General features: G+C 44.8%; 1 protein-coding gene across 1 annotated transcript in view; it reads right to left on the bottom strand.

Annotated features, from left to right (window-relative positions):
• Positions 1-27320, bottom strand: part of SETD5 (SET domain containing 5) — a 238685-nt gene that overhangs the window by 108598 nt on the left and 102767 nt on the right. The window contains 2 exon segments of the mRNA XM_029601121.1: positions 15088-15197; positions 17265-17382. Coding sequence (XP_029456981.1) covers positions 15088-15197; positions 17265-17382 — 228 coding nt within the window.

Raw genomic sequence — 27320 nt, 5'->3', positions numbered from 1 at the left:
TGCACTTATCCACATTAAATTTCATCTGCCATTTGGATCCCCAATTTTCCAGTCTCACAAGGTCTTCCTGCAATTTATCACAATCTGCTTGTGATTTAACTACTCTGAATAATTTTATATCTGCAAATTTGATTACCTCACTCGTCGTATTCCTTTCCAGATCATTTATAAATATATTGAAAAGCACGGGTCCTAGGACAGATCTTTGAGACACTCCACTGTTTAACCTTTTCCTCTGAGAAAATTGTCAAATTAATCCTACTCTGTTTCCTGTCTTTTAACCAGTTTGTAATCCACGAAAGGACATTGCCACCTATCCCATGACTTTTTACTTTTCTTAGAAGCCTCTCATGAGGAACTGTGTCAAATGCCTTCTGAAAATCCAAATACACTACATCTACTGGTTCACTTTTATCTACATGTTTATTAATGCCTTCAAAAAAGTGAAGCAGATTTCCTTGGGTAAAGTCATGCTGACTTTGTTCCATTAAACCATGTCTTTCTATATGTTCTGTGATTTTGATCTTTAGAACACTTTCCACTATTTTTCCTGGCACTTAAGTCAGACTAACTGGTCGGTAGTCTCCCGGATCGCCCCTGGAGCCCTTTTTAAATATTGGGGTTACATTAGCCATCCTCCGGTCTTCAGGTACAATGGATGATTTTAATGATAGGTTACAAATTTTAACTAACTGATATGACATTTCGTTTAAGTTCCTTCAGCACCCTGGGGTGTTTTCCATTCAAACCACGTGATTTACTACTCTTCAGTTTGTCAATCAGGCCTACCACATCTTCTATATTCACCGTGATTTGGTTCAGTTTAATCTAAATCATTTCCCATGAAAACCTTCTCCGTAATGGGTTTCTTCCCAACATCCTCTTCAGTAAAAACCGAAGCAAAGAAATTGTTTAATCTTTCCGCGATGGCCTTATCTTCTCTAAGTGCCCCTTTAACCATTCGATCATCTAACGGTCCAACTGACTCCCTGCACAGGCTTTCTGATTCGGATATATTTTTAAAAGATTTTACTGTGAGTTTTTGCCTCTACGACCAACTTCTTCAAATTCTCTAAGAACATGCCATAATGGGTCAGACCAAGAGTCCATCAAGCCCAGCATCCTGTTTCCAACAGTGGCCAATCCAGGCTACAAGTACCTGGCAGGTACCCAAAAACTAAGTCTATCCCATGCTACCGATGCTAGTAATAGCAGTAGCTATTTTCTAAGTCAACTTGATTAATAACAGGTAATGGACTTCTCCTCCAAGAACTTATTCAACCCTTTTTTAAACCCAGCTACACTACCTGCACTAACCACATCCCCTGGCACAAATTCCAGATTAATTGTGCGTTAAGTGAAAAAGAACTTTCTCCAATTAGTTTTAAATGTGCTACATGCTAACTTCACGGAGTGACCCCCTAGTCCTTCTATTATCCGAAAGTGTAAACAGATTCACATTTACCCATTCTAGACCTCTCATGATTTTAAACACCTATATCATATCCCCTCTCAGCTGCCTCTTCTCCAAGCTGAACAGTCCTAACCTCTTTAGTTTTTCCTCATAGAGGAGCTGTTGCATCCCCTTTATCATTTAGTCTGTCTTATCAATATCTTACATTTAACTTGCCAACGCTTATGCTTTATTCTAGTTTCTTCTGTTGGATCCTTCTTCCAATTTTGAATTAAGATCTTTTGGCTAAAATAGCCTCTTTCACCTCAGGCTGGACTGATCTGGGTACATACAGGGAACTTCAGTTTCTCAGTAAACTTATAACAAAGCTAAATCAACTACCCCATAACAAGCAGAGGTAAGAAAACAAACCTTGGTGAACCCAAAAATAGACAATACTACCCAAAAAAGCTTGATGACTCAGGATGGGGAGAAAACTCTGCAGAGCCAAACAAACAGCCCATGTCTCGAGACGACTGATTGACCATGATGATTCTTCCTGAGACCACTGGCCCTGCCCAGTCTTGACACACTGCACCCCAGCCGGAGAGGCTGGCATCAGTTGTCACCACCATCCACCGGGGTATTTCCAGGTCCACCCCATGCTCCAAATGTTGCTGTACCAGCCACCATGACAGACTGGACCTGGTAATGTCCGTAAGCAGCAACAGGAGATAGAACCCTCTCTCAGAAGAGTTCTAACGGGACAACAAAGCTGCTTGCAGCAGCCTCATATGTGAGAAGGCCAACGGAACCAACTCCAAAGTCGAAGCCATGGAACCAAGGACCTGCAAATAATCCCAGACTCGGGCCACGGAGGCTTTCAGCAGAGACTGCACCTGTCAACGCAACTTGATGATTCTGTCCCCAGAAAGGAAAACTTTGCTGAGTTGAGTGTCGAAACGGGCTCCCAAAAACTCCAGAACCTGGGAGGGCATCAGATGGCTCTTAAGGTTGGACCACCCAACCCAGTGAGTGAAGACGGGCCAAAACTATCTCCACAGCTTGTGAGCATAGTGCCGATTTCGCCCAAATGAGCCAGTCGTCCAGACAGGGATGCACCAGCACTCCCTCCTTCCTCAGGGACGCTCCCACCACCATCACCTTGGCTGTGACAAGGCCAAAAACGGTAGGGCGCAAAACTGGAAGAGCTGCCCGAAGATCATAAATCTAAGTAACCTCTGGTGGTCCCGGCAAATGCCAATGAGGAGATAAGCTTCTGTCAGGTCTAGGGTAGCCAGGAACTCGCCTTTTCGCCCTTTTGCAATGACTGACCGTAGCATCTCCATGTGGAAACGGGGCACCTTGAGGACAACATTGACCTTCTTTAAATCCAATATAGTCGAAAAGTTCCCTCTTTCTTGGGGACAACAAAATAAATGGAGTAATGACCCTTCCTCTGCTCTTCTAGAGGAACCTGTACGATAGCCCTCAGACTTTGGAGCTGCGTCAGAGTCTGGCAAATGACCAACTCCTTTGCAGGGGAGCCACAAGGGGACACCAGAAATAGACTTCGGATCGGATGAGCAAATTCTAATGCGTAGCCGTGTTCTATTACACTGAGAACCCAGTGATCTGTCATGATATGGGCCCACTCCTGGAGAAATAGAGACAGCCATCCCCCTATCACAGGATCCGCAGAATGGACCCGCCTCACTTCATTGCGAGGACTTGCTTCCCATGGCGCCCTGTCTTGCACCATCACGGGGAGCACGCAGACCATGGAAAGCTGAAGACCAGGACTGAAATCTCGCCGAGGTTTGCCTGTTGTCCATATTCTGCACCTTGCTCTGACGAAAACACCTTTGCCCCTGAAAACGAGAGCGGAAAGAAGAGAATGACTTCTGTCCTTGTGGTCTGTCCTCCGGTAGCTTGTGTAGCTTGTGCAGCTTATTTTCACCTAAATTCTTGATCAGCTGCTCCATGTCATCCCCAAAAAGAAGCCTGCCCTTAAAGGGAAGAGCCCCCAACAGAGACTTGGAAGAGACATCCGCTGACCAATTCCGCAATCACAGGAGTCTCCATGCTGACACTGCAGACACCATCGTTCGCAAGGATGTGCAAAGTAGATCGTAGAGTGCATCTGATCCATAGGCCACTACAGCCTCCAACCGCTCGGCTTGCTTTGCTTTCACCGGCTCAAGATCTTTGGCACTCTGCAACTGTTTAACCCAGCGCAGGCCTGCTCTGAGCATGTAGCTGCTGCAAACCGCAGCACGGATGCCCAGGGCAGACATCTCAAAAATCCTTTTGAGGTATCCCTCCAGTTTGTGATCCTGGAGATCCTTCAGTGCCGTCGCACTCGCTACAGGAATGGTAATTTGCTTGGTAACCACGGAAACAGAGGCATCCACTTTAGGACTCTGAAGCAATTCCAACACATCCTCCGGCAGGGGGTAGCGCTTGTCCATGGCCCGGCTAACCTTAAGACCCGTTTCCGAGGAATCCCACTCCCGGAGAATCATCTGCCGTAACACGTCGTGCAGAGGAGTACACACCAGACCCCGTAATCCCGCTAAGACCAGATCCATTGTAACAGGACCAGGGGCCACGATACCCAATTCGGCCAAAATATGAGGGATCAAGGGCGCTAGCTCGTCCTTCTGAAACAGGCGGACCACCTTAAGGTCATCACCCTCCATTGGAGGGACCTGATCCGCCGTGGCGCCATCAGGGTCATTTGAGGGATGGATAGGGGCAACCGGCCCGTCCTCCTGCCCTGTCCACTTCCCTGATAAAGCCTGTCTCAGAGCCTGACTGCTGCTACTTTACAGCAGCTCTCTTCCCTTCCGTGGTCAAGCAAGAGTCCCCAGAGAAGCTTTCTTTTCAATTCACATAGGTTCTGCAAACCCTAGAAAGCAGTATCTTAGCAGAGCACATGCAGAACACTGCTTCCAGTGCTCATCCGGAGCAGCCGTCTTTGTAGCAAAACGCGGCACAGTAAAGAACTAACCTATCCAGAAGCAATTTCTCTTTTTCTGCAGCCAAACAGAAGCACCTCTGGCACTGCCAAATCTCCCTTTTTGCAGTCTCCAGTTGCCAATCAAAAATGCTTTCTTTAGCTTTTGCTTTTTTTTTTTTCTTAAAGGGATAACCCACTCAAGCCCAGCTAATCATGAAAGAAAACTACACTTCCCTTTATTGAAGTCTTCTTTCCCAGGAGGCTGGGAAGGGAGCCCTTTCGACAGAGGAAGAAGGGAATGAAGGAGCCAGCATCAGTGACTATCAGACTCTCCCCTTGCTAATTGCTGGATGGAGTGTCAGCAGATCTCTCCGCTAGAGATCTGTAGGGCAGCAACATGGAAATCATTGCACACGTTCGCACGTCATTATCGTCTGGATGTACAGGACTCCAGGGAGGGCAATTTCGGAGCAGGAGGCTGGGAAGGGAGCCCTTTCGACAGAGGAAGAAGGGAATGAAGGAGCCAGCATCAGTGACTATCAGACTCTCCCCTTGCTAATTGCTGGACGGAGTGTCAGCAGATCTCTCCGCTAGAGATCTGTAGGGCAGCAACTTGGAAATCATTGCACATGTTCGCACGTCATTATCGTCTGGATGTACAGGACTCCAGGGAGGGCAATTTCGGAGCAGGAGGCTGGGAAGGGAGCCCTTTCGACAGAGGAAGAAGGGAATGAAGGAGCCAGCATCAGTGACCATCAGACTCTCCTTGCCCTCCTGCTCAACCCTACTCACCCAAATGGCCCAAAGACCTAACCTTCCTGGGAGCAATTTTTCCTCACCAAACAGTGACTGCAGGAAGGACATCCCTACCAACTGCTGGAGACAAGAGAATACTGAGGTGACACAATGTCTTAAGTACCAATGGTACAGTGAAGCTTTTATTCTCAGTCTCCATCTGCTGGTAGGAAAGAGAAAAATAATGAAGAGAATAATATCAAAACATGCAATATCAATATTACATTCTACAAATTTTAATATATTTATAACAGTCATGTAGTATATAGCATATACAAAATACACAATACAAGTACACTATATATAGTAATTATTTCTATGTTCATATATTAAGGGAAATAATTTAAATCTTCTGAATATATTTACCAGTAGGGAAGATAAACCATCCATCAGGACTCGTTTGTGGATAAAACGAAAGGAGAAATTTACACTTACCTGACAACTTCCTTTCTTCAAGTCCAGGCAGACCAGTCCAGAACCCTCCCAAATTATATATTCCATCTTAGAAGTACAATAAAAAAAGGGAAAAGAGAGATGGAGATGTACCAAAGGATGGGGGTAAGCGTTATCAAGAGTTGCAGGTACATAATTTTTTCTTACTTTTATAGTGAGGCTATTGTATGTTACTTATTATGAGATGTGTTTATGTTGAAAGCCCTTTGGGTTGATAGAGTTATTAAATTTTAGACTTTGCCTGTTACAGATAATACTGGCAGGCTGATGTCAGCATGGATGCCTATATGGGGATGACATTAGTGAGCCTTTTGTTCTCTGTCTCCATCTACTGGTTGTGAGCATAACCACTTGTCTGGACTGTTCTGCTTGGACTCAAGGAAAGGAAATTATCAGGCAAGTGTAAATTTCTCTTATGTAGATGACATTTTGTGCACTTAGAATATGTTTTATGGTTAATCTGTTTTTTATTATAGTGGGTACATAACATAATACAGATATACACTCAACATGCAACTTAGCCTTATAAATATGGCATAATAAAGGAGTACAACTACAACTCAGGAGACAGGTTGTGTGTGTCCTTACACATCTCGCCCCTCCAGATCCACCAAACAAGAGAATCCTTTATTAAATAGAGTTAGTGCAATCTGTCCCGTCCCCCCCCCCTCCACAGAGAACAACCGTCTTGTAGATGGCACATATAGCAACTATGTAAATAAGTCAATATGTAGATAGACAGAGACTAAGCCGGTGAAGCATCATAGGTGGAAATTATTTAGGAAACATTGTTCAGTATTAAACTCCTGGCTTTGGGGGAGAGAGAGTTGAGATAGATGAACCACATTGCCTTAAATGTCTGCTGCTTCTTAAACGAGTGATGTGAGGTTTTGTAGTCCATTACCGCTAGGGTGTGAAATAAATTGCGCCAGGTCCAGTAGGAAGGACCAGCGGCCTCCTTCCATGTCAGTAATATTGTTTTTTTCCCCAGTAAGCAGGCTTTTTGAAAAAATAGAGTTGCTCCTTTAGATTTAAGCCCAGTAGGTGGCAGATGTTCAAAGAGAATAGAGCCAGAGTTCAAGGGGATGCGATGATGCAGGAGAGCAGAGATGTAGCGCATGACCCTGATCCAGAAGTGCTGGATCACTGAGCAGGACCAAAAGGCATGAGTCAAGGTGCTGCGTTCCAGCTTGTTTCTAGGACACAATTGGTATTGGGCTATAACTGCCCTAAAAGCTTGCCATTGCGAAACATATGCTCTCTCCGCAATACTTTCTGATGTAGTTCTCGTAAAGCCATATTCCCAGTCAGATCCTTTATGGAGCTAAAGCATTGACTAATTATTACTTCCTGTGTCTGTAGTCCTCCATTCTGCCTCCATCGTTCCACTACCATAGAGTGGTTCGGAGGAGTGGCAAGAGCTCAAATTTTTTTCCGAAGGGTAGACACCGAACATTTATTCCAGTCCGGGCTGAAGAGAGCGTCCAATAGTTTAATGTTAAGATCCAGAATAGGTAGAGTGGTCACATAATGCTTCAGTTGCAGATATGAGAAATAATTTGCAGTTGTTAGTCCATGTTCCGATTGTAATGCCACGAAGGATCGCACGCCGCCATCCTTGGTCAGTACTTGTTGTAAGTGTACAATTCCCCTATCAAACCACGTCCGAAAATCTTTTGATTGACCCCCTGGGATAAAATCCAAATTGCCATATAATGGTAACAGTTGTGAACATGCATGCGAGTGAATATACTTCTTTAATAAGCCTTTCCAGGCCCGTCATATAGGAGCTATTAACAAATTTCTACATATTGGTCCTGGAAGCACCTCGTCAGCAGCATGAAGAACATAGCGTAAACTCAAGGGGAGCACCAGTGTTTTTTCCCCCTCTATGTGTACACAGTCCGATTTATTATATATCCAGTCCCGAAGGATACGCAGCAGGTTAATGAAATTATATTCCTCCATGTCCGGGAGGCCCATTCCCCTCTGCTCCCAAGGTAACTTTAAAAAGGACAGGGACATCCGTGGCTTCTTCCCCTGCCACACATTTTGAGAGTAAAGAATTCAGGGTCCCAAGATCTTTGCGTGTAAGCCTAAGGGGTAGTGTTTGGAGGACACACAGCCATTTAGGGAATAAGACCATTTTGTAGAGATTCACCCTGCCCCCCAAGGATAGAGGGAGACCCTGCCACATATGGAATTTCTCTTTGGTGTGGGTCAGCAAACAGGGCACATTAAGGTCATATTATTCAGTCGGGACTGTAGACACCTATATGCCCAAGTATCTGAATTGCCCGTCTGCCCATTTTAACAGGAAACTTGATCCCCAATCCTCCGATAACGTAGGAGGATAAGCTAATGCCTCAGATCTGTCTATATTTAGTTTTAGGCCCGAGACCCTCCCGAAGGTTGCGAAAGCTTCCAGCAAGGATGGCAGGGAAGTGGTGGGAGAGGTGAGGAAGACCAAAATATCATCAGCGAAAGCTGCATACTTGAAATGGTAGTGTCCCAAATGTATACCTGCTATGGTCTCATTGGCTTGCAGTGCATAGGAAAGGCTCTAGAAACAGGAACAAAAGGGGAGACAAAGGGCACCCTTGTTTCATACCGCATTTAATGGGAAAGCAATCAGAGCAGGTCTGGTTAGTCATTACTACAGCTTGGGGGTTGTTATACAACAGTTGCACCGCAGCTCCAAAAGGACCTGTCAATCCAAGGCTTTGCACGACTTCAAATAAATACACCCATTCAACCTGATCAAATGCCTTTTCGGCATCGAAGCTGATCGCCAAGAAGGGGGATCTGCTTCTTATGGCAATATATCATGGTAGACATCACTAGGTGCACATTAGCCATAGCGTGCCTCCCTCGCACAACCCCACCTGCCCGGGGCCTATCAAATTTGGCAAAATAGGCGTTAACCGGTCTGCCCAAATCTTGGCAAATAGCTTTTGCTCGAAGTTGAGCAGTGATATGGGTTGGTATGAGGCCGGTAGCAGAGGGTCTTTACCCTTCTTGGGCAGTACTACTATTTGGGACACATTATCCCCCTCCGGGTATGCCCCACGCTCCAGCAGAGCCGGGAAGACCTGAGTGAGCAATTGGGAAATGAGGTCACTCAATATCTTGTAAAATTCCCCACTAAACCCATCTGGGCCTGGGGCTTTTAAAGGTTTAGCCCAACTGATTTGCATGCGGATTTCCTCCCCCGATATTGGCCTGTTTAGCCTGGCGATTTGCTCCTCGAAGAAACTAGGGAGCTTTAAACCCTGTAGGAAGTGCCTAATTAAGTCAGAAGATGGTGTCTGTGATGTGTAAAGTTCCTGATATCAGGACTTCATAATTTCTGCAATCGCCTTGTCGGTTTAGGCCACTGCGCCCCCAGCGGACCGCAAACCCGAGATGGAACTGGCTCCCCTCGCCGGTCGAACCAAGTTTGCCAAATATTTGCCAGTTTTGTTGTTGTATTGATATAGTTTATATTTATAAAAGGTTCTTTGATGGATTAATGTATTTAGCTGGGCCATCCATTGCCCCTACCATGTGACAGAGGCCAGCCAATGGCACCAATAGCCTGTCACATGGTAAGGGCAAAGGGCCATCTGCGCCATTTTTATTACTGGCAGCCGAGCACCCCAGTACCCCTGCTGGACCACCAGTGAATTTCGGCAAGTTTGGGGGGGTTGCAATGAATTAAATTTGAAGGGTTGGGGAGGGTTTGGGGTTATTTATTTTTTACAACCCCCCGTCTGAAACCCCCCCCCCCCCCCCCGGGACTTTCGGCAAGTTTTTTTTTTGGGGGGGGGGGGGTCAGGCAAGTCTTGGGGTGCAACCACACATCCACCTATAACTAGGGCTTATATTTCAAGCCCTACTCCAAAAATCCTGAAAATCAAGTTAGGGCTTATTTTCAGGGTAGGGCTTATTATCGGGGAAACACGGAATATTGCAGAGATTTAGTGGTTTACGGTATAATTCTGCAAGCAAAATCAAATAACGGCCAGAAGGATCCGCTAGTTCACGTTGAATGATAAGTGGAATATTTTTCTTGATTAATATGGGAACCCCAGCTGATCGTGTGGAAGCAGAGGAAAATCTGACTTCCCCCACCCATCCTCTCCAATTTTCGATGCTCCTCTGCAGACAAATGCGTTTCCTGCAAAAATGCAATGTCCGCATGTTGCCTATTTAAGGCAGACAATATTTTGGAGCGTTTAATAGCGGAGTTTATGCCACACACATTCCAAGAAACAAAATTAAGTTTCCCTAGTACCTTAAGAGCAGTATATCAAAGATTCCCCAATGCTGAATCATAGAGTCTTCAGTCACCATGATATGGGGGGGGGGCCTGCCCAGCCCAGTCCCCCCCCTCCACAATTCTGAGGGCTAAGCCTCTCATGCCACAAGTGCCAGAATAAGTCATGCATCCAAATAAAAGAGTCATTAGCGCCATCTGTCCCCCATCTTCCCCAAATAATTCCCCCCCCTCCCCACCCCCGTCGTGTCTACCCATCTTCCATTAATGTGTGGGAGATCACTCCTGATGTCAGCAGGCCACCACTCCACAGCCCTTATGTAAACATCCCTTCTTTGCCTTCCCTAGAAGGCTCTGTTCATCCCCCAGGGACCCCTTTATCAAGTAATCAGTACATTTATTTATTTATTTATTTAAACATTTTTATATACCGGCATTAGTTGTGGACATCATGCCGGTTTACATCAAAACTGGTAAAGTATGGAAGTTACATTTTACCAGGGAATTAGAAACTGGGAGGAGGGAAATATGGGAACATATCCACATATTAGTCAGAAACCTTTACAGTAAGTTAAATAAACAGTCAGAACAGGAACATATAGACCATTAGAAACATTAACAACATCTGAACCTGATTAAACCTGTGCCGGAGAGAAGTCCCCGACCGCCGAATGACCTATCAAATTCACAGAAAGGAAAAGGAACAATGGGGCAGCATGCTCCAAGGACTCACTACTGCTTTTGCAAGGCCCCAAATTGGCCGGGCAGGAGCCTCATATCCTCAGGTTTGGTTTTGTGTTGACACATACGTATTTAAGTATGAAGTTAGCAAGTAGCACATTTAAGACTAATCAGAGAAAATTCTTTCACTCAACGCACAATAAAGCTCTGGAATTTGTTGCCAGAGGATGTGGTTAGTGCAGGTAGTGTACCTGGGTTCAAAAAAGGTTTGGATAAGTTCTTGGAGGAGAAGTCCATTAACTGCTATTAATCAAGTTTACTTAGGGAATAGCCACTGCTATTAATTGCATCAATAGCATGGGATCTTCTTAGAGTTTGGGTAATTGCCAGGTTCTTGTGGCCTGGTTTGGCCTCTGTTGGAAACAGGATGCTGGGCTTGATGGACCCTTGGTCTGACCCAGCATGGCAATTTCTTATGTTCTTATAAGAATTTCCTTGCGCCCTGTACAGTATTGAGCCATTTCGTTTTGCCTCTGTAGATGATTTTGAGCTTGGCTGGGTAAAGAAGCGCGGGTTTAAGGCCTAGTTGATACATCTGAGAGAAATCCCTGTGTAGTGCAGACACTTTTGCAGAGTAGTCTTGGAACACCAGGACCTTCTTTCCTTCAAGCATTGGGTTCTTCCCCACCCTGATTGCCTGCTGCAATTCCACTTTTTGGGCAAAGTTTAGAAGCCGGAGGATTACCACTCTGGGCCGGTCCGAATTCTCCCGGCCTGGGCCCACCCGGGACACATGTTCGATTTGCAGGCTATCATATTTACTGTCCAGGTTTAGTTCCTGTGTTAGCCACTAAGAACGGGGCCAGCTTACGGTCCTCAACCATCTCCGGTATGCCTACCAGTCTCAGATTATTGCGGTGGGAGCGGTTCTCTAAATCTTCGAGCTGCTCCTCGTGTCGGGCCACCAGTCCCTGCAGCTCCTGCACTTCTGATTTGGTGCTGGTAAGGCCGTCCTGGCGTCTGAAATGCGCTGTTCTACATCAGACGTCGCTCAATACCCGTTATGGAGGCTGAAACATCGTCTAGCTTGTCGGCCAGTTTCTTAAATTCCGGCTCCAGAGCAGCTACTACTACGGCCTTTAGATCTGAAATCGCCTGAGCCGCTTCCGGGGTGCCCTCGCCCCTGCCGTTGGTCATCTTTGGTGAGCTCGGTTTCGGCTTGTCTTTATCTTTCACTTGCCGCGCCGACATCCTGCGCCACAAATTTAATTATTTCTGGTCTTGGTGTTTTCCCAGGCTGAGAAATGATGCTTTGCAGATAAAAACGGCGGTGAATGAAGGCGGGCGGTGGATGCGGGCCTAAGAGAGCAGCAGATCACATCCCTTTGCGCTCATGACATCACGTGATCCTCCAGAATATGTTTTAAAATATATAAATACGAACATAAGAAGTTGCCATACTGGGTCAGACCAAGGGACCATCAAGCCCAGCATCCTGTTTCCAACAGTGGCCAATCCAGGTTACAAGTATCTGGCAAGTACCCAAAACATTAAGTAGATCCAATGCTACTAATGCCAGTAATAGCAGTGGCTATTCCCTAAGTCAACTTGATTAATAGCAGTTAATGGACTTTTCTTCCAAGAACTTATCCAAACCTTTTTTTTTTTTTAAACCAGCTATACTATCTGCCCATACCACATCCTCTGGCAACAAATTCCAGAGCTTAATTGTGCTCTGAGTGAAAACTGCTTGCTAACTTAATAGAAGGACTAGGGGGCACTCTATGATCTGAAAGAGTAAATAATTGATTAAATTTACCCATCTAGACCTCTCATGATTTTATAGACCTCTATCACATCCCTCCTCAGCCATCTCTTCTCCAAGCTGAACAGCCCTAACCTCTTCAGCCTTTCTTCATAGGGGAGCTGTTCCATTCCCCTTATCATTTTGGATGCCCTTCTCTGACCTTCTCCAGTGCAACTATATCTTTCTGGAGATGCAGCAACCAGAACCTTACACAGTACTCAAGGTGCAGTCTCACCATGGAGTAAATCAGAGGCATTAAGGCATTTTCCGTTTTATTCACCATTCCTTTCCTAATAATTCCTAGCATTCAGTTTGCTTTTTTGACTGCCACAGCACACTGAACTGATGATTTCAATGTATTATCCACTATGATGCCTAGATCTTTTTCCTGGATGGCAGCTGCTAATATGGAACCTAAAATCGTGTAACTACAGCAAGGGTTATTTTTCCCTATATGCAATACCTTGCACTTGTCCACATTAAATTTCATCCGCCATTTGGATGCCCAATCTTCTAATTCCTGCAAGGTCCTCCTGCAATTTATCACAATTTGCTTGTGATTTAACTTCTCTGAATAATTTTGTATGATCTGCAAATCTGATTACCTCATTCATCTTATTCCTTTCCAGATTATTTATAAATATATTGAAAAGCGCCGGTCCAAGAATAGATTAGCACTCCACTGTTTACCTTTTTCCATTGTGAAAATTGACCAACACTATGTTTCTTGTTTTTTAAACAGTTTGTAATCCACGAAAGGAGATCACCTCCTATCCCATGACTTTTTAGTTTTCTTAGAAACCTCTCATGAGGGACTTTATCAAACGCCTTCTAAAAATCAAATACATTACATCTACCGGTTCACCTTTTTGTACATTTATTAATCCCCTTCAAAAAAAATGAAGATTTGTGAGGCAAGACTTCCCTCGGGTAAATCCATGCTGTATTCCCTTAAACCATATCTTTCTATGTGCTCTGTGATTTTGATTTATAGAATAGTTTCCACTATTTTTCCCAGCACTGAAGTCAGGCTCTCCGGTCTATAGTTTCCATGATCATCCCTGGAGCCATTTTTAAATATTGGGGTTACATTGGCCACTCTCCAGTCTTCAGTTACAAAGGATGATTTTAATAATGGCTACAAATTTTAACTAATAGATCTGAAATTTCATTTTTGAGTTCCTTCAGAAACCTGGGGTGCACACCATCTGGTCCAGGTGATTTGCTACACTTTAGTTTGTACATCTTCCAGGTTCACAGTGATTTGGTTCAGTTCATCTGATTCATAACCCTTGAAAACCATATCCGGAGCCGGTATCTCCCCAACATCCTCATTAGTAAACACAGAAGCAAAGAATTCATTTAGTCTTTCTGCAATGACCTTATCCCTCCCTAAGAGCCCCTTTAAACTCTCAGTTATCTAACAGTCCAACTGACCCCCTCGCAGATTTCCTGCTTCAGATATATTTAAAAAAGCTTTTATTATGAATTTTTGCCTCTATGGCCACCTTCATTTCAAATTCTCTCTTAGCCCGACTTATCAATGTTTTACACTTACTTGACTATGCTTATGCTTTTTCCTATTTTCTTCAGATGGATCAGTCTTCCAATTTTTGAAGGTTTTGTTTTTTTTTTGGTTAAAATACCTTCTTTCACCTCACCTTTTAACCATCTGGTAATCGTTTTGCCTTCCTTCCACCTTTCTTAATGCATGGAATACATCTGGACTGCCCTTCTAAGATGGTATTTTTAAACAACCTTTGCAGCTGCACCTTTCAGTGTTTTCTAACTATTTTTCTCATTTTATCAAAGTTTCTCTTTTGAAAATTGTATTTACCCCCTTTCCAGTCATTAGTTCAAATTTGATCGTATTATGATCACAATTGCCAAGTGGTCCCACTATTGTTAACTCTCTCACCAAATTCTTCATTCCATTATGAATTAGATCTAAAATAGCTCCCTCTCTCGGCGGTTCCTGAACTAATTGCTCCATGAAGCAGTCGTTTATTCCATTCAGGAACTTTACATCTTAGCATGTCCTGCTGTTATATTTACCCAGTCAATATTGGGGTAATTAAAATCTCTCATTATTAGGGAGAAGGAATAGCCTAGTGGTTAGAGCAGTGGGCTATGAACCAGGAGACCAGGGTTCGAGTCCTGCTGTTGTTCCTTGTGACTTCTGGCAAGTCACTTTACCCTCCATTGCCTCAGGTACAAAACTTAGATTGTAAGCCCTCTGGGGATAGAGAACTACCTACAGTACCTGAATGTAAACTGATATTAAATCTCAGATTGAATGTTGGTATATAAAAATAATAAATAAAATAAATACATTACTGCACTGCCAAGTTGGTTAGGTTCCCTGATTTAGCATTTCATTGTCCATATCATTTTGGCCAGGTGCACGGTAGTATGCTATGTGCGCTAAGTATGTCTGTTGCACACATTTGGATTAGTGAGCTGCCTTTTTTTTTTTTTTTTTTTTTTTTAACTCTTGATGCATTAGTAAACCATTAGCTTACTGCATGGGAGTAAAATTATTTTTGAGCACATGCATTAATTGTGAATAATGTTACAGTTTTAAATGCACTGCTTATAACATCAGCCCACAAGTATGCTAAGATGCAGAAGAAAAAAGGGAACCATTATCAATCTCAACCCAAAGTGCTGTCCCACATGAGGCAAGACAGAACCAAAAGTGGGAAACAAGCTAAAGCGGCACCCTATGAGAGACTTACCAATTACTGTAATCATAATCAAAGGCAATGGTGACCTCTGCGTCCTTCCCAATAGCAGCAATGGCATAAATACACAAGTGGATCATTCCATCAGCAATCACATGACGCACCTTCAGAAACAAGAACACAGACACAACTATGCTTGTCACTTCACTCACATTACTGCAACTCCTCTGAGTAAAAGATGGATTAGATTTGTTTATAAAGAATTTTCCTCTGAAATTTCGTTTGTGACTTCCCCATTATGTTCCCTTATATAGAGAGGACATTTTACAAGAAATGGCCTCTCGTCCTACAACCTCTTCAAATCCACAAGAGACTCCTTTACTCCAGAGATGGCCAACTCCAGTCCTCAAGAACTACAAATAGGTCTTGTTTTCAGGAAATCCACATTAAATATCCTGAGATAGATCTGTATTCACTCACTCTTGTATGCAAATCTATCTCATGCATATTCATTGTGGCCATCCTGAAAACCAAGCCTGTTTGTGGCTCTTGAGGACCTGAATTAGCTGCCCTTGACTTATTCAATCAAGGCTTCTCCCCTACAAGTCAGAACAAAGACCCCTCATCTGGCTTCTTCATACCCCTAAAATTCCCACCTCTTAATTGTTCTTACTCAGCACCCTGGTATTTATGGCAGAACCTGTCAAGTTTTGCTCTGTCTCCATCTGCTGGTGCAGGGGCAAAACCCAAGAATCTGGACTGATCCGGTACGATCAGGGAAGTAAAGGTTTATCTTGTATCCAGAAGGGGTACAATCCTCTTTACACCAGTTATAAAGTACTAGGGGGTGTTCAGTTTATCATATTTCTTGTTTGACTAACAAGTAACTGCTTACTTCTGGTACGTCGTCAGTACTTTCAATAGAATAATAAATGGATCATTCCACTCAAGGCTGTGGGGAAGCCTTTGACCACAGCACTTTTTAATATTTAAATATATATTATAAAGTTTTAAAATGTGTAGGTGTTTTATAAGAAAGTCAATAGTTGCCAACAGTCGGGCTCATACAGTACAGTGCGCTCCGGGTTTGGCCACGCATTTGATGCACTAGCTTTACCCCTTATACAGTAAGGGGTAATAGCGCGGTGAAAATGCGTGGCCACCCCCCCCCCCCCAAAAAAAACTAATAGTGCCCGCAACATGCAAATGCATGTTGATGGCCCTATTAGTTATTCCCTCGCGATCCAGAAAGCAAAATGTGCAGCTTTGCTGCACATTTTACTTTCAAAAATTAACGCCTGCCCAAAGGCTGGAGTTAATTTCTGCTGGCGCTGGGGAAGTGTACAGAAAAGCAGGAAAAAAATGCTTTTCTGTACACCCTGTACACACAGCGATATTAAGTCGGAGGCCCTAAAACTTTAAAAAAAATTTAAAATTAAAAAAAAAAAAAAATTAAAATCGGCCCACAGGTCAGAAGACGGACGCTCAATTATGCCTTGGCTGTCAGCGGGTTTGAGAACCGACGTCGGCAAAATTGAGCATCCACTGTCAAACCCACCGACAGCCGCCGCTCCTGTCAAAAAAGAGGCGCTAGGGACGCGCTAGTGTCCCTAGCGTCTCTTTTTACTGCAGACCCTCATTTGCATACTAAATCGCGCGCACAGGAGAGTGGCCTGTGCACGTGTCAGGAGAGCGGGCGCTCACATCGGAGCGCCGGCTCTCCCGCGGGTTTTACTGTATCGGCCTGAGTGCGTGGTATTATTAAATTTTACTTTATTCGCTTATCTCACAGGCCTTATAGTGAAACCTGCATACAGCAACAAACAAGCAGAGACACTGAAAGGAACAATATTAACATACAGAAAGCCAATCATCCCTTTATTGCACTCAGAATGAAAAGTTCTCCCTTCATCGTATTCAGGCAACAAGACCCACCTCACATTTTCCATTTCACTTTACTACAAATGTGTGGCTGCTGTGTAAGTTCACTTATATGTGGCAAAAAAAGAACGAACTAGGCACAGGCAACACTTTTGCATTGGATTAACATAATGTACTTCCGATGAGATTCTACAAATTAAACTACCTTCATTAGGTCACTCGAAAATGGGTTAGGCTTTCCTGCAACTTGTTTGATGCCCTTTAAACAATGAGGAAAGAGAGAAAGGGAAGCCACAACTGGACTTTATAGCACTGGCTAGAGTGAGCTCTCTAACCATGAGCCAGTTTACCTCTGCATTAGGTGTACAGGAACGCCTGATAAACCTGGCATCATTGCCAAACGTACGTGCATCCACACACATCTCTAAGCCGTTGAACTTGGAGTAGAACAGCACAAAGGGGTATGGCCTAGGAAGACAGAATAAAACATCTTTTAATCCGGTTTCTAGAGACCAATTTGCCAACTTTGCCAAGGCAGTAAGACAAACCCACAGAAGAAAACACATGGGACAGAACAGCTCTGCTCTGGTCAGCTGGATGCTCAGATGGAAGGATACTACGATATATATAGACTCCATCCATCTGATATCAAACTGAACATGACTTGGACTCAATCATTTGCTGATAAGAGACAAACCAAATGGGTCTCTGTTTAATTTTATACCACTTCAAAATAAAATGTTTGGTGCCTAGTGATGTTTTTATGTTTGATATATTTTCATGTTACCATTTTAAATTCCTTTATCATGATCTTTTTCACAACATATTGCCAGGAATTAAAAGCCCATATTAAATTATGGAAGATGAAACACAACCACAATAGATATTACAATTCTGCCAACATTTCAGAATTTAAGGTAGGTAATGCAACATTGGGGAAATTACTTACCTGATAATTTCGTTTTCTTTAGTGTCAACAGATGGACTCAGGACCAGTGGGTTTATGCTCCCCAGCCAGCAGATGGAGACAGAGCAAGCTGATGTCACAGTATATATAGCCATGCAGTGACCCCAGCCTGCCAGTATTCTCTTCAAAAGCAACTATGGACAGACTAGCAAAAAACTTAAATAAAAACATGATTAAAAACAGGTAAACAGAACTGTACTCAACCAACCATAAACACTGAACTCAAGTAAGATTCTAGGTACCCCAAGCTAGAGAATGGATGATCCCTTGAGACCCAGAGCCCCATAGGACAACTGACACACTCATGCGGCAGCCGAGGGCAGGAAGCTGAATCCATCTGTCTACACTAAGGAAAACAAAATTATCAGGTAAGTAATTTCTTCATTTCCTAGAGTGTAGACAGATGGACTCAGGACCAGTGGGATGTACCAAAGCTACTCCCCAACAGGGTGGAAGGCTGCCTGTGGTCCAGTCAACACCGCATGTGCAAAGGCTGCATCTTCCCGGGCCTGTATATCCAGACGATAAAACCTGGAAAAAGTGTGTAAGGAGGACAACGTCACAGCTCGGCAGTTACAGACGGTAGGCAACAGACTAACTTCTGCCCATGACACTGCCTGAGCTCTAGTAGAATGAGCCCTAACCTGAGTGGGCAATGGCTTCCAGCATCCACATACTCGGCTGCGACCACCTCCTTAATCCAACAAGCTATGGTAGCCCTGCTTACTCCCGCCATGGAGAACAAACAGGTGATCCACCTTTCGAAAAGACTCAGAGACCTCCATATACCGCACGACAAGACGCTTAACATCCAAGGAGTGCAAAAGGCGAAACTCCTCCACATCCCTGACCTTATCCAGGGATGGCAAGGAGATGGACTAATTCAAATGAAAGTCCAAAACTACCTTGGGCAAGAAGGATGGAACAGTACGCAGATGTAATGCCCCCGGAGTCACCCAAAGGAACGGCTCCCAGCAAGACAAGGCATGTAGCTCAGAAATCCGACATGCAGAACATATAGCCACCAGGAACACAGTCTTCAAGGTCAACAACTGTAAGGAAAGGCTCCGCAGTAGTCGGAACATAGGGCCTCCAAAAGGTCCAGCACCAAATTAAGACTCCACAATGGAACCAGTAACCTCAAGGGAGGTCTAAGATGCTTCACTCCCTTCAAAAAACAAGCCGCATCAGGATGAGAAAACAAGGAAACACCATTCACCAGGGCTCTGAAACAGGCAAGAACCGCAACCTGCACCTTCAAGGAATTAAGGGCCAAGCCTTTATTCAATCCATCCTGCAGAAAATCCAGAATGAGAGGGATCTTAACTGAATGAGGAAGAACACTCCACTCCTCACACCAGGCCTCAAAAACTCTTCAAACCTGCACATAAGCTAACAAAATGGAGAACTTGTGAGCGCTGTGTAAAGTTGCAATCACTGCAGATGAATAACCATGCTTTAAAATTCAAGCCCTCTCAAAGGCCAAAGCATAAGACAGAACAGAGTCGGATCCTCGTGAAGAACGGGTCCCTGCTGTAGAAGATCTGTGTGTGGTGGAAGACGAAGGGAGGCCTCCACCAGGAATAGTTACAAATCTGCATACCAGTCCAATCCGGCATCCCCAGGAGTACTAGCCCCCTGTGGCCTTCGATCTGGCAAATTATCCTGCCCAGCAAGGGCCACGGAGGAAAGGCATAAAGCAATCTGTCTTCCAGCCAGACCTGTACAAGAGCATTTATTTCCAGAGACCACGGATCTCTCCTGCGACTGTAGAGTCAAAGAACCTTAGCTTTTCGAGAAGTCTCCATTTGCTCTAGGAACAGAAGGCCCCAGTGATCCACAATCAGCTAAAGCACCTCGGCTGACATCATCCACTCTCCTGGGTCCAGACTTTCCCTGCGAGAAAGTCTGCTCTTACATTGTCTTTTCCTGCAATGAGAAAGGCAGAGATCATCTGCAGATGGCCTTCCGTCCCATTCAATCAGCTAGTCTATTTCCGCAACATTTGCTGGCTCTTGGTTCGTCCCTGGCGACTGATATAGACCACCATCATTGCATTGTCCAACATCACGCGAACTGCTCGATTTCACAGCCTGTGGCTGAACTGCAAGCATGCCAACCATACTCACCCAGGCCCTCCAGGCAACTGATGTTTTAGCAGGACATTTTGGCATTCCAACTCCCCGGGCCATTAACTTTAGTCAGTGAGCCCCCCAACCAAGGAGACTTGCACCTGTCATGAGTACCAACCAGGCTGGAGAGGACAAGGGAACTCCCTTTCTCAGATGATCTTCCTATATACAACCACCACTGGAGGTGCGAGCAGATTTCCATCAGCAAGTGGAGCCAAAATGCATAATCCTGAAACTGCGAGATCCAATGAGATAGCAGAAAGTGCAGAAGAGGTTGCATATGCGCCCTTGCCCATAGCACCACTTCCAGGGTAGCTGCCATCAACCCGAGTACCTGTAGGTAGGACCATACCATCGGGCATATGGTATTCATCAACTGACGCACTTGAGATATTAATTCCTGGATCTGAACTTCCGGGAGGAATACTGACCTGTCCCGTGTCAAATCGGACCCCCAGATACTCCAACGACTGGGATGGCTGAAGATTTCTCTTGGTCAGGTTCACCACCCAACCAATCTTCTGCAATAAAGAGATCACTGTGTCACCAGGCTGCTCTCTTCCTGAGACTTGGCTCGAACTAGCCAGTCGTCCAAATACGGTGCACTAGGATTCCCTCTACTACCACTATAATCCCCATCATACATGACCTCCTTACAGACAACCTCCCAGATCTCCTATGCGTCACCAAATCCTGGCTCAAAAAATCTGACACAGCACTAATAAATCAACTCCCTTGCTCAAACTATGACATCTTCTCCCTACCCAGACCAAAAAAAAAAAAAAAGGAGGCGGCCTACTCCTCCTGGCCCAAAAGAAACTCAAACTCACACACCGCCCCAGCACCATAACACCCCCCTAGAACTAGGCCTCTTCAAATCAAGAAACCTCCAAATACTACTACTATACTCCCCACCAAAATGCCTAGATCACAGTCTATCCAACCTTATTGAAACCATATCCTCCCAAATCAACATTGACCTACCCGCAATCATCCTTGGAGATTTCAACCACCACCCCCCCACCCCCACACATACACCCTCTTCCTGGACACCATGTCCGCGATGGGTTTCAAACAAATTGTCAACTCACCTACCCAGAGATCAGGCCACACACTGGACCATCAATGACAAAGCTATATTCACAATCAAACCACCTACGACAACCAGCATTCCTTGGTCAGACCACAAATTAATCCATACCATACTTCAACTGAAAACCTTACAAGGTGAAACTGACCAATCCAAAAAATACATTGAATTCCACAAACCATTTCTGAGCGAAGAGCTGAAAGAAATACTCCCCAACGCCCTAACCTCCCTCGACCTCATCGATGCAAACACTGCCATCAACTCGTGGATCTCCATCAACACAGAAATAGCCAAATCCAAATGCCCGATCTCCAAAATCATCAACACGGACAACCTGCATAAAACTCCTTGGTACACCCTCGAACTAAAAATCACCAAACGATATCTCAGACAAGCGGAGAAAAGATGGCGAAGACATCCTACTGCTCTCCACCTTGACAGATACAAAACACTGCTCCACATATACAGAGCAGACACCAATAAAGCCAAAAGAGAATACTACTCAGATTGTTTATTGTTTATAGTTTTCCAAGTTACCTTCTTCTGACCTCTTCATTTTCCCAGTTCCATTACCCTTGTTTTATTGTAACTTTTTGCCTCTTTTCTGCCTCTTCTTTATGTTAAGGTTAATGTTATTACCCCCGGTTCCCTGTAAACCGATATGATCTGTATCATGAATGTTGGTATAAAAAAGTACTAAATAAATAAAAATAACTAAATACTCAAAGAAAATCCACCAATACCAACACAACCTCAAAATTCTTTTCAACTTTGTCTCCAACCTAACCCAACCAAGCCTCAACCCACTGTCAAAGGAAGACTCAACGAAGGCATGTGAGAAACTCGCCCAATACTTCACGGACAAAATATCAAAATTAATTCCAACTAACCCACCAGCAAGCCCGGATAGACCGAATCCTCACGACACAGCATCTCCTACCTGGACCACATTTGACCTCATCACCTCAACAGAAGTAGAAAAGATCATTCAAAAAATCAACCCAGCAGCCCACCCCCTGGATCCCATCCCAGTAAAAACCCTCAAGCTAATCCCTGAAGTTATCGCCAAACCAATAGCTAACATAATAAACACATCTCTCAACCAAGCCCTCTATCCTGAAGCCCTCAAATGCACAACTGAATCCTTCCAACCCTGCTAAAGACCCATCTCGAACCTCTCCTTCATTTCGAAGATCCTAGAAAAAATTGTCAACCACCAACTCTCGGAACACCTCAAAACACACGAAGTCCTCTCCCCCACTCAACATGAATTCAGGAAATCACTCAGCATGGAAACCCTACTATCCCTCACAGACACCGCCCTGAGAGGGCTTGATGCCGGACACTCCTACCTCCTAATACTACTAGACATCTCTGCCGCATTAAACACCATCAACCACAACTCTCTACTATCAGTTAACAGAAATCGGACTTGGCGACAAAACCCTTAAATGGTTCGAACCCTACTTATCCAACAGATTATATAAAGTCCGACTAAACATCAAATCGAAACCCCACTCCCTCATGGCGTCCCACAAGGCTCCTCCCTATTCAATATATACATGCTCCCCCCTCTGCATTCTCCTCTCCAGCCTAAACTTCCACTACTTCGTGTACGCAGATGACGTTCAGATACTACTACCCATAAAAGAAAACTTACAACGCACCCTACTGCAATGGGAAACCTACTAAGCCCAAATAAATAATCTCCTCACGCAGCTTTCCCTCACACTCATCACTTAAAAACCAAAATACTATACATAACAAGCACCGCACAAAGAACATCCAAATTCCCACACCCATCCAACCACCCAGCCGATGCATTACTGAAGCAAAAGACTTAGGCGTTACATTGGACTCCGAGCTCAACTTAAAAAACACATCACCGCAACAATAAGACGGCTACTTCAAGCTACAAGTTCTCAAGAAAATCAAACCCCTCCTCTTCAGCCAAGCCTAGAGGATAGTACTTCAATCCCTCCTATTCTCCAAACTGGGCTACTGCAACTCCCTTCTTCCACCCTCAAATCCCTGCAACTACTCCAAAATGCAGCTGCCAGATCCCTAACAAACAGCAATCGATCAGCCCACATCACACCCAGCCTCAAAGACCTTCACTGGCTCCCAATATCCCACAGAACCCAATACAAAGCCCTCACCCTACTACACAAATCAATACACAATAAAAACACAGAATAGCTAAAAGACGCCCCCCACCACCATCACACCCAAAGAAACCTCAGATCAAAGAACACCAGCCTGCTAAACATCCCCTCCGCAAAACAAGCACACCTCACCACAACCAGAGAACGCGCCATATCAATAGCTGGCCCTTTCCTGTGGAACACACTCCCTGAACACCTCAGATTTGAGACCTCCATCCAGTCTTTCAAAAAAAAAAAAAACAAAAAAAAAAAACCCTAAAAACCTGGCTATTCCAAAAAGCCTTTCCGCCCTCAAGCCTAACCCCCCACCCCAACCTCACAATAAAAATGGAAACGTCACAATTCCAATTAACCTTAGACATGTCCGCGTACTCCAATAAGTCTCCCATGTACAGACTGTAAAGAACTATAGATGCCCACCACCCCATGTAACTATAGATTGCCCTGTTGAGCTGATCGAATCAAATCGCCCTGTTGAGCTGTTTGAATCAATTCTCTCCAATGTTCAACACTGCTAAAATGTAACTATATTAACTGTTGATGTGCCTCCATTCCATGTAAAAATAGTAGGACACGCTCGTACTATTTCTCCACACTAACATGTAAACCGATGTGACGTACCCCAATGAATGTCTGTATATAAAAGCAAATAAATAAATAAATAAATAATCTTAGAAACTGTCCTGGGAGTGGTGGCTAAACCAAAAGGCAGTGCCCAAAATCGATAATGGCGCCCCAATACTGCAAAGCGTAGAAAGCGTTGGTGTTCCAATCAGATGGGAATATGAAGATAAGTCTCTGACAGATCCAAGGAGGTCAAAAATTCCCCCAACTGCACCACTATTATCAGACAACATAAGGTTTCCATACAAAAATGAGTCACCTTCAAGTGACGGTTGATCCTCTTGAGATCCAGGATGGGATGAAAGGATCCCTCCTTCTTGGGCATAACAAAATAAATGGAATATCGCCCATACTTTCTTGAGACGTGGGCACCGGAACCACAGCCCTCAGTCTGACAATCCTTTGAAGCATAAACTCCACTGCCTGCTTCTTCTATAGGGAGTAGCAAGGGGACACCATTAACACATCTTGAGGAAAACTGAAATTCCAGTGCAGACCCTTTGCATATCACCGCCAGGACCCACTGGTCCAAAGTGGTCTCGACCCACCTCCGATAAAAGAGAGAGACGTCCCCCTATTTCCTGTTCCGGAAGGTGGGTCAGCAAACCTTCATTGGGAAGCTCGGGAAAGTCCATCACCTGAGCCCACTGAAAGGTCTTCCTCCTATAGGGACGAAAACACCTGAAAACCCAGAAAAAAAAACCCCTCATACCAAAGGGGCGCTGTAACTGTTTCTTATGCTCTGGCAACTGAGGCACTAAAGGCTCATCCTACTTAATGGCCAGTTCTCCAACTCGCTCCCAAACAAGAGCGAGCCCTTCACGGGCATCTTGGCAAGATTGGCTTTGGAAGCTGCATCAGCTGACCAATTTCACAACCAGAGTTGACGCTTGGCCGCTATCACCGAAGCCACTCTGCTAGCCGAGGTCCAGACCAAATCACAGCCTGAGTCTACTATAACGGCAGCAGCAGGTTCCATAACTGTTCTGGAACTCAATCTCCTGAGAGAGCAACAGACAAGATCTCGCCACTAGGGCGCAACAGGAGGCAATCTGTAAATTAATCTCCACCATCTCAAAGGTTTGCTTAAGAATAGCCTCAACCTTTCTATCATGGCATCCTTCAAGGCCGCTCCTCCCTCTAGTCATCCGTTTAGAAACGGCACATACCAGAGCATCTACTTTGGGAAAACCCAAACACACTCTCACAGCTGGATCCAGGGGTACAGGAATTCCAATGTCCGACCCCCTTTAATATTTGCCTCTAGGGCATCCCATTCCAGATCGATCAATTCCTGAATGGCATCCATCACAGGGATTGAACAAGAGTGTCTTTAAGTAAGGAAATCAAAATGGGTTTCTTCCTCGGCTCTGACATAGTATCCAAACCAGGGACATCCAGCTGTTTCAAGGTCTGGGAAATCAGGGCCGGCAGTTCATCTCTATGAAAAAACTAACATGATTCGATACAGTTCCAGCCCTGGAGGAACTTACCCATCTTCCAGGGAATCAGGATCAACCTCATTAGTGCCATCCGGATTCCTGTCGGGAACACTGCAGGGAACCAAGGCGAGCCCTGGCGCTTAAACATAGGATAGGAAAAGGGAGGAGCCATCCGCTGAGGGTCCAGGGTCCAGAAATGGGGGAAGCGAAGGACTGCGCCTGAAGAAAGGCTTGTAAGCCTTGAAACAATTCCAGCCAAGAAAAAGCAGCTGGGTTCAGACCAAGCACAGAAGGAACTGGAGCTGGTCCCACTGAACTACCCTCATCAGCGGAGGAGCCAATCAAGGTAGAACCAAGATCTGGCATCCCTCCAGTCAAGGCCATGACCAACCAATCATCAGAATGGGAAACCCAGCTACCAGACCAATGCATGCCGCTGAGAGACCACGGAAATCACCTCAGGAATTCTCAACTGGGGGAGGGACCTTTAGGTATCACCGCAAGAGAGTGGGGCTTTCTTTTCCTGAATTTAGAATTTCAAATTTCTCCTTCCAAAAAGCTTGAAGCAATCCACACAGGGAGATGCACGTCCACCATCGGCTGAAGACGAAGAATACTGGCAAGTTGGGGTCACTGCAGAGCTATATATACTGTGATGTCAGCTTGCTCCGTCTCCATCTGCTAGCGGGAGAGCATAAACCCACTGGTCCTGAGTCCATCTGTCTACACGCTAGGAAACTTTGAAAAGTAAAAGCCAGGAGACAGTGGAACTGTGATAGATTTCTTCATCCCTATCAAGTGCCATCTTTGATATAAAGGTCGGTCACTATCATATTCCAGTTCTCTGTGCTCAGCTTTCTTCCTCACCTGTGTTTGCAGATCAGGGCCATATTTAATGTCAGCTCCCTAATATACTTACTTCCCCAAAAACTGCATTTTTCTATCATAGACACTTACCCCTAAATCGCAAGGCTATTTGTTTAGACTCAAAACAGTGCACTCCTGCTGCCATGTCTATCCACTAGTAGTAAATATCAGCTGAGATGTAAGCAGTGGTTCCAGGACCAGTTCAGCTTTTCTTATTCAGAAGGTGAAAGGAGAAATTACTAGTTACCTGATAATTTCCTTTCCTCTAAGGAAAGTAGGCCAATCCACACCAGTGGGTTATGCATGCCTACCAGCAGATGGAGAGAGTAAAGCTGACTCCCTGACATATAGCCCTGCCCAGAAATCAGACCGCCAGTACCTCTAGAAAAGCCAAAACGTAGACAAACTAATTATACTTAAACATGACAATTAACAGTCAACCACTCATGCTTCCAACCAGCTGAGAAACCCTGAGCTCAGCAAAAATGTTAATATCAACTAATCTTAGGGCCTGGTTATGTCACTTATCAGTCTTTTAAACTAATTAACAAATAACTCAACTTTCGCATATAAAGGACGAACAAAAAACAAGTAGGCAGCCCAGCGTGGGTTATGGATTGGACTGCCTTCCTTAGAGGAAAGGAAATTATTAGGTAAATAGTCATTTCTCCTTCGTCTGCACTCAAAAAGGCCAATAAACGCCAGTGGGATGTACCAAAGCTACTCCCAGAAAGGCAGGAGGCTGCCCACGGTCACTAACACCAGTGCAGAGAGAAAGGTGCTTATGTTTCTTGGCTGCTGGAGCCATTGGTGGTGGTAACTGTGTGTTTGTTGGCTCTCGCTTAAAATTTTATGTGCACAGATTTCGGGCACGGCGAGGCGCACGTACAGCTCCTGTGCCCGGCTTTACCTATATTCTGCGCTTAGTAGATTGTGCGTGTATGTACAGGCTCAACGTTATGCACACAGCACGTGGGCAGAGCAGACACCCTGCGCATACCTTTCAATGGAGGGCAATACGGCACACACAAAGATGTGCGCAAGATGGTGCCGCTGCACCTACCATGCAGTGTACCAACCAAGCCTAAAGTGGCCTAGCCCACCAGAGGGCCGCTCAAC

The sequence above is a fragment of the Rhinatrema bivittatum genome, chromosome 4 (genome assembly GCF_901001135.1).
Source record: "Rhinatrema bivittatum chromosome 4, aRhiBiv1.1, whole genome shotgun sequence".
Taxonomy (NCBI): domain Eukaryota; kingdom Metazoa; phylum Chordata; class Amphibia; order Gymnophiona; family Rhinatrematidae; genus Rhinatrema; species Rhinatrema bivittatum.
Note: the sequence above shows the minus strand (reverse complement) of the source record. Positions and strands in the feature narration are given on the sequence as shown.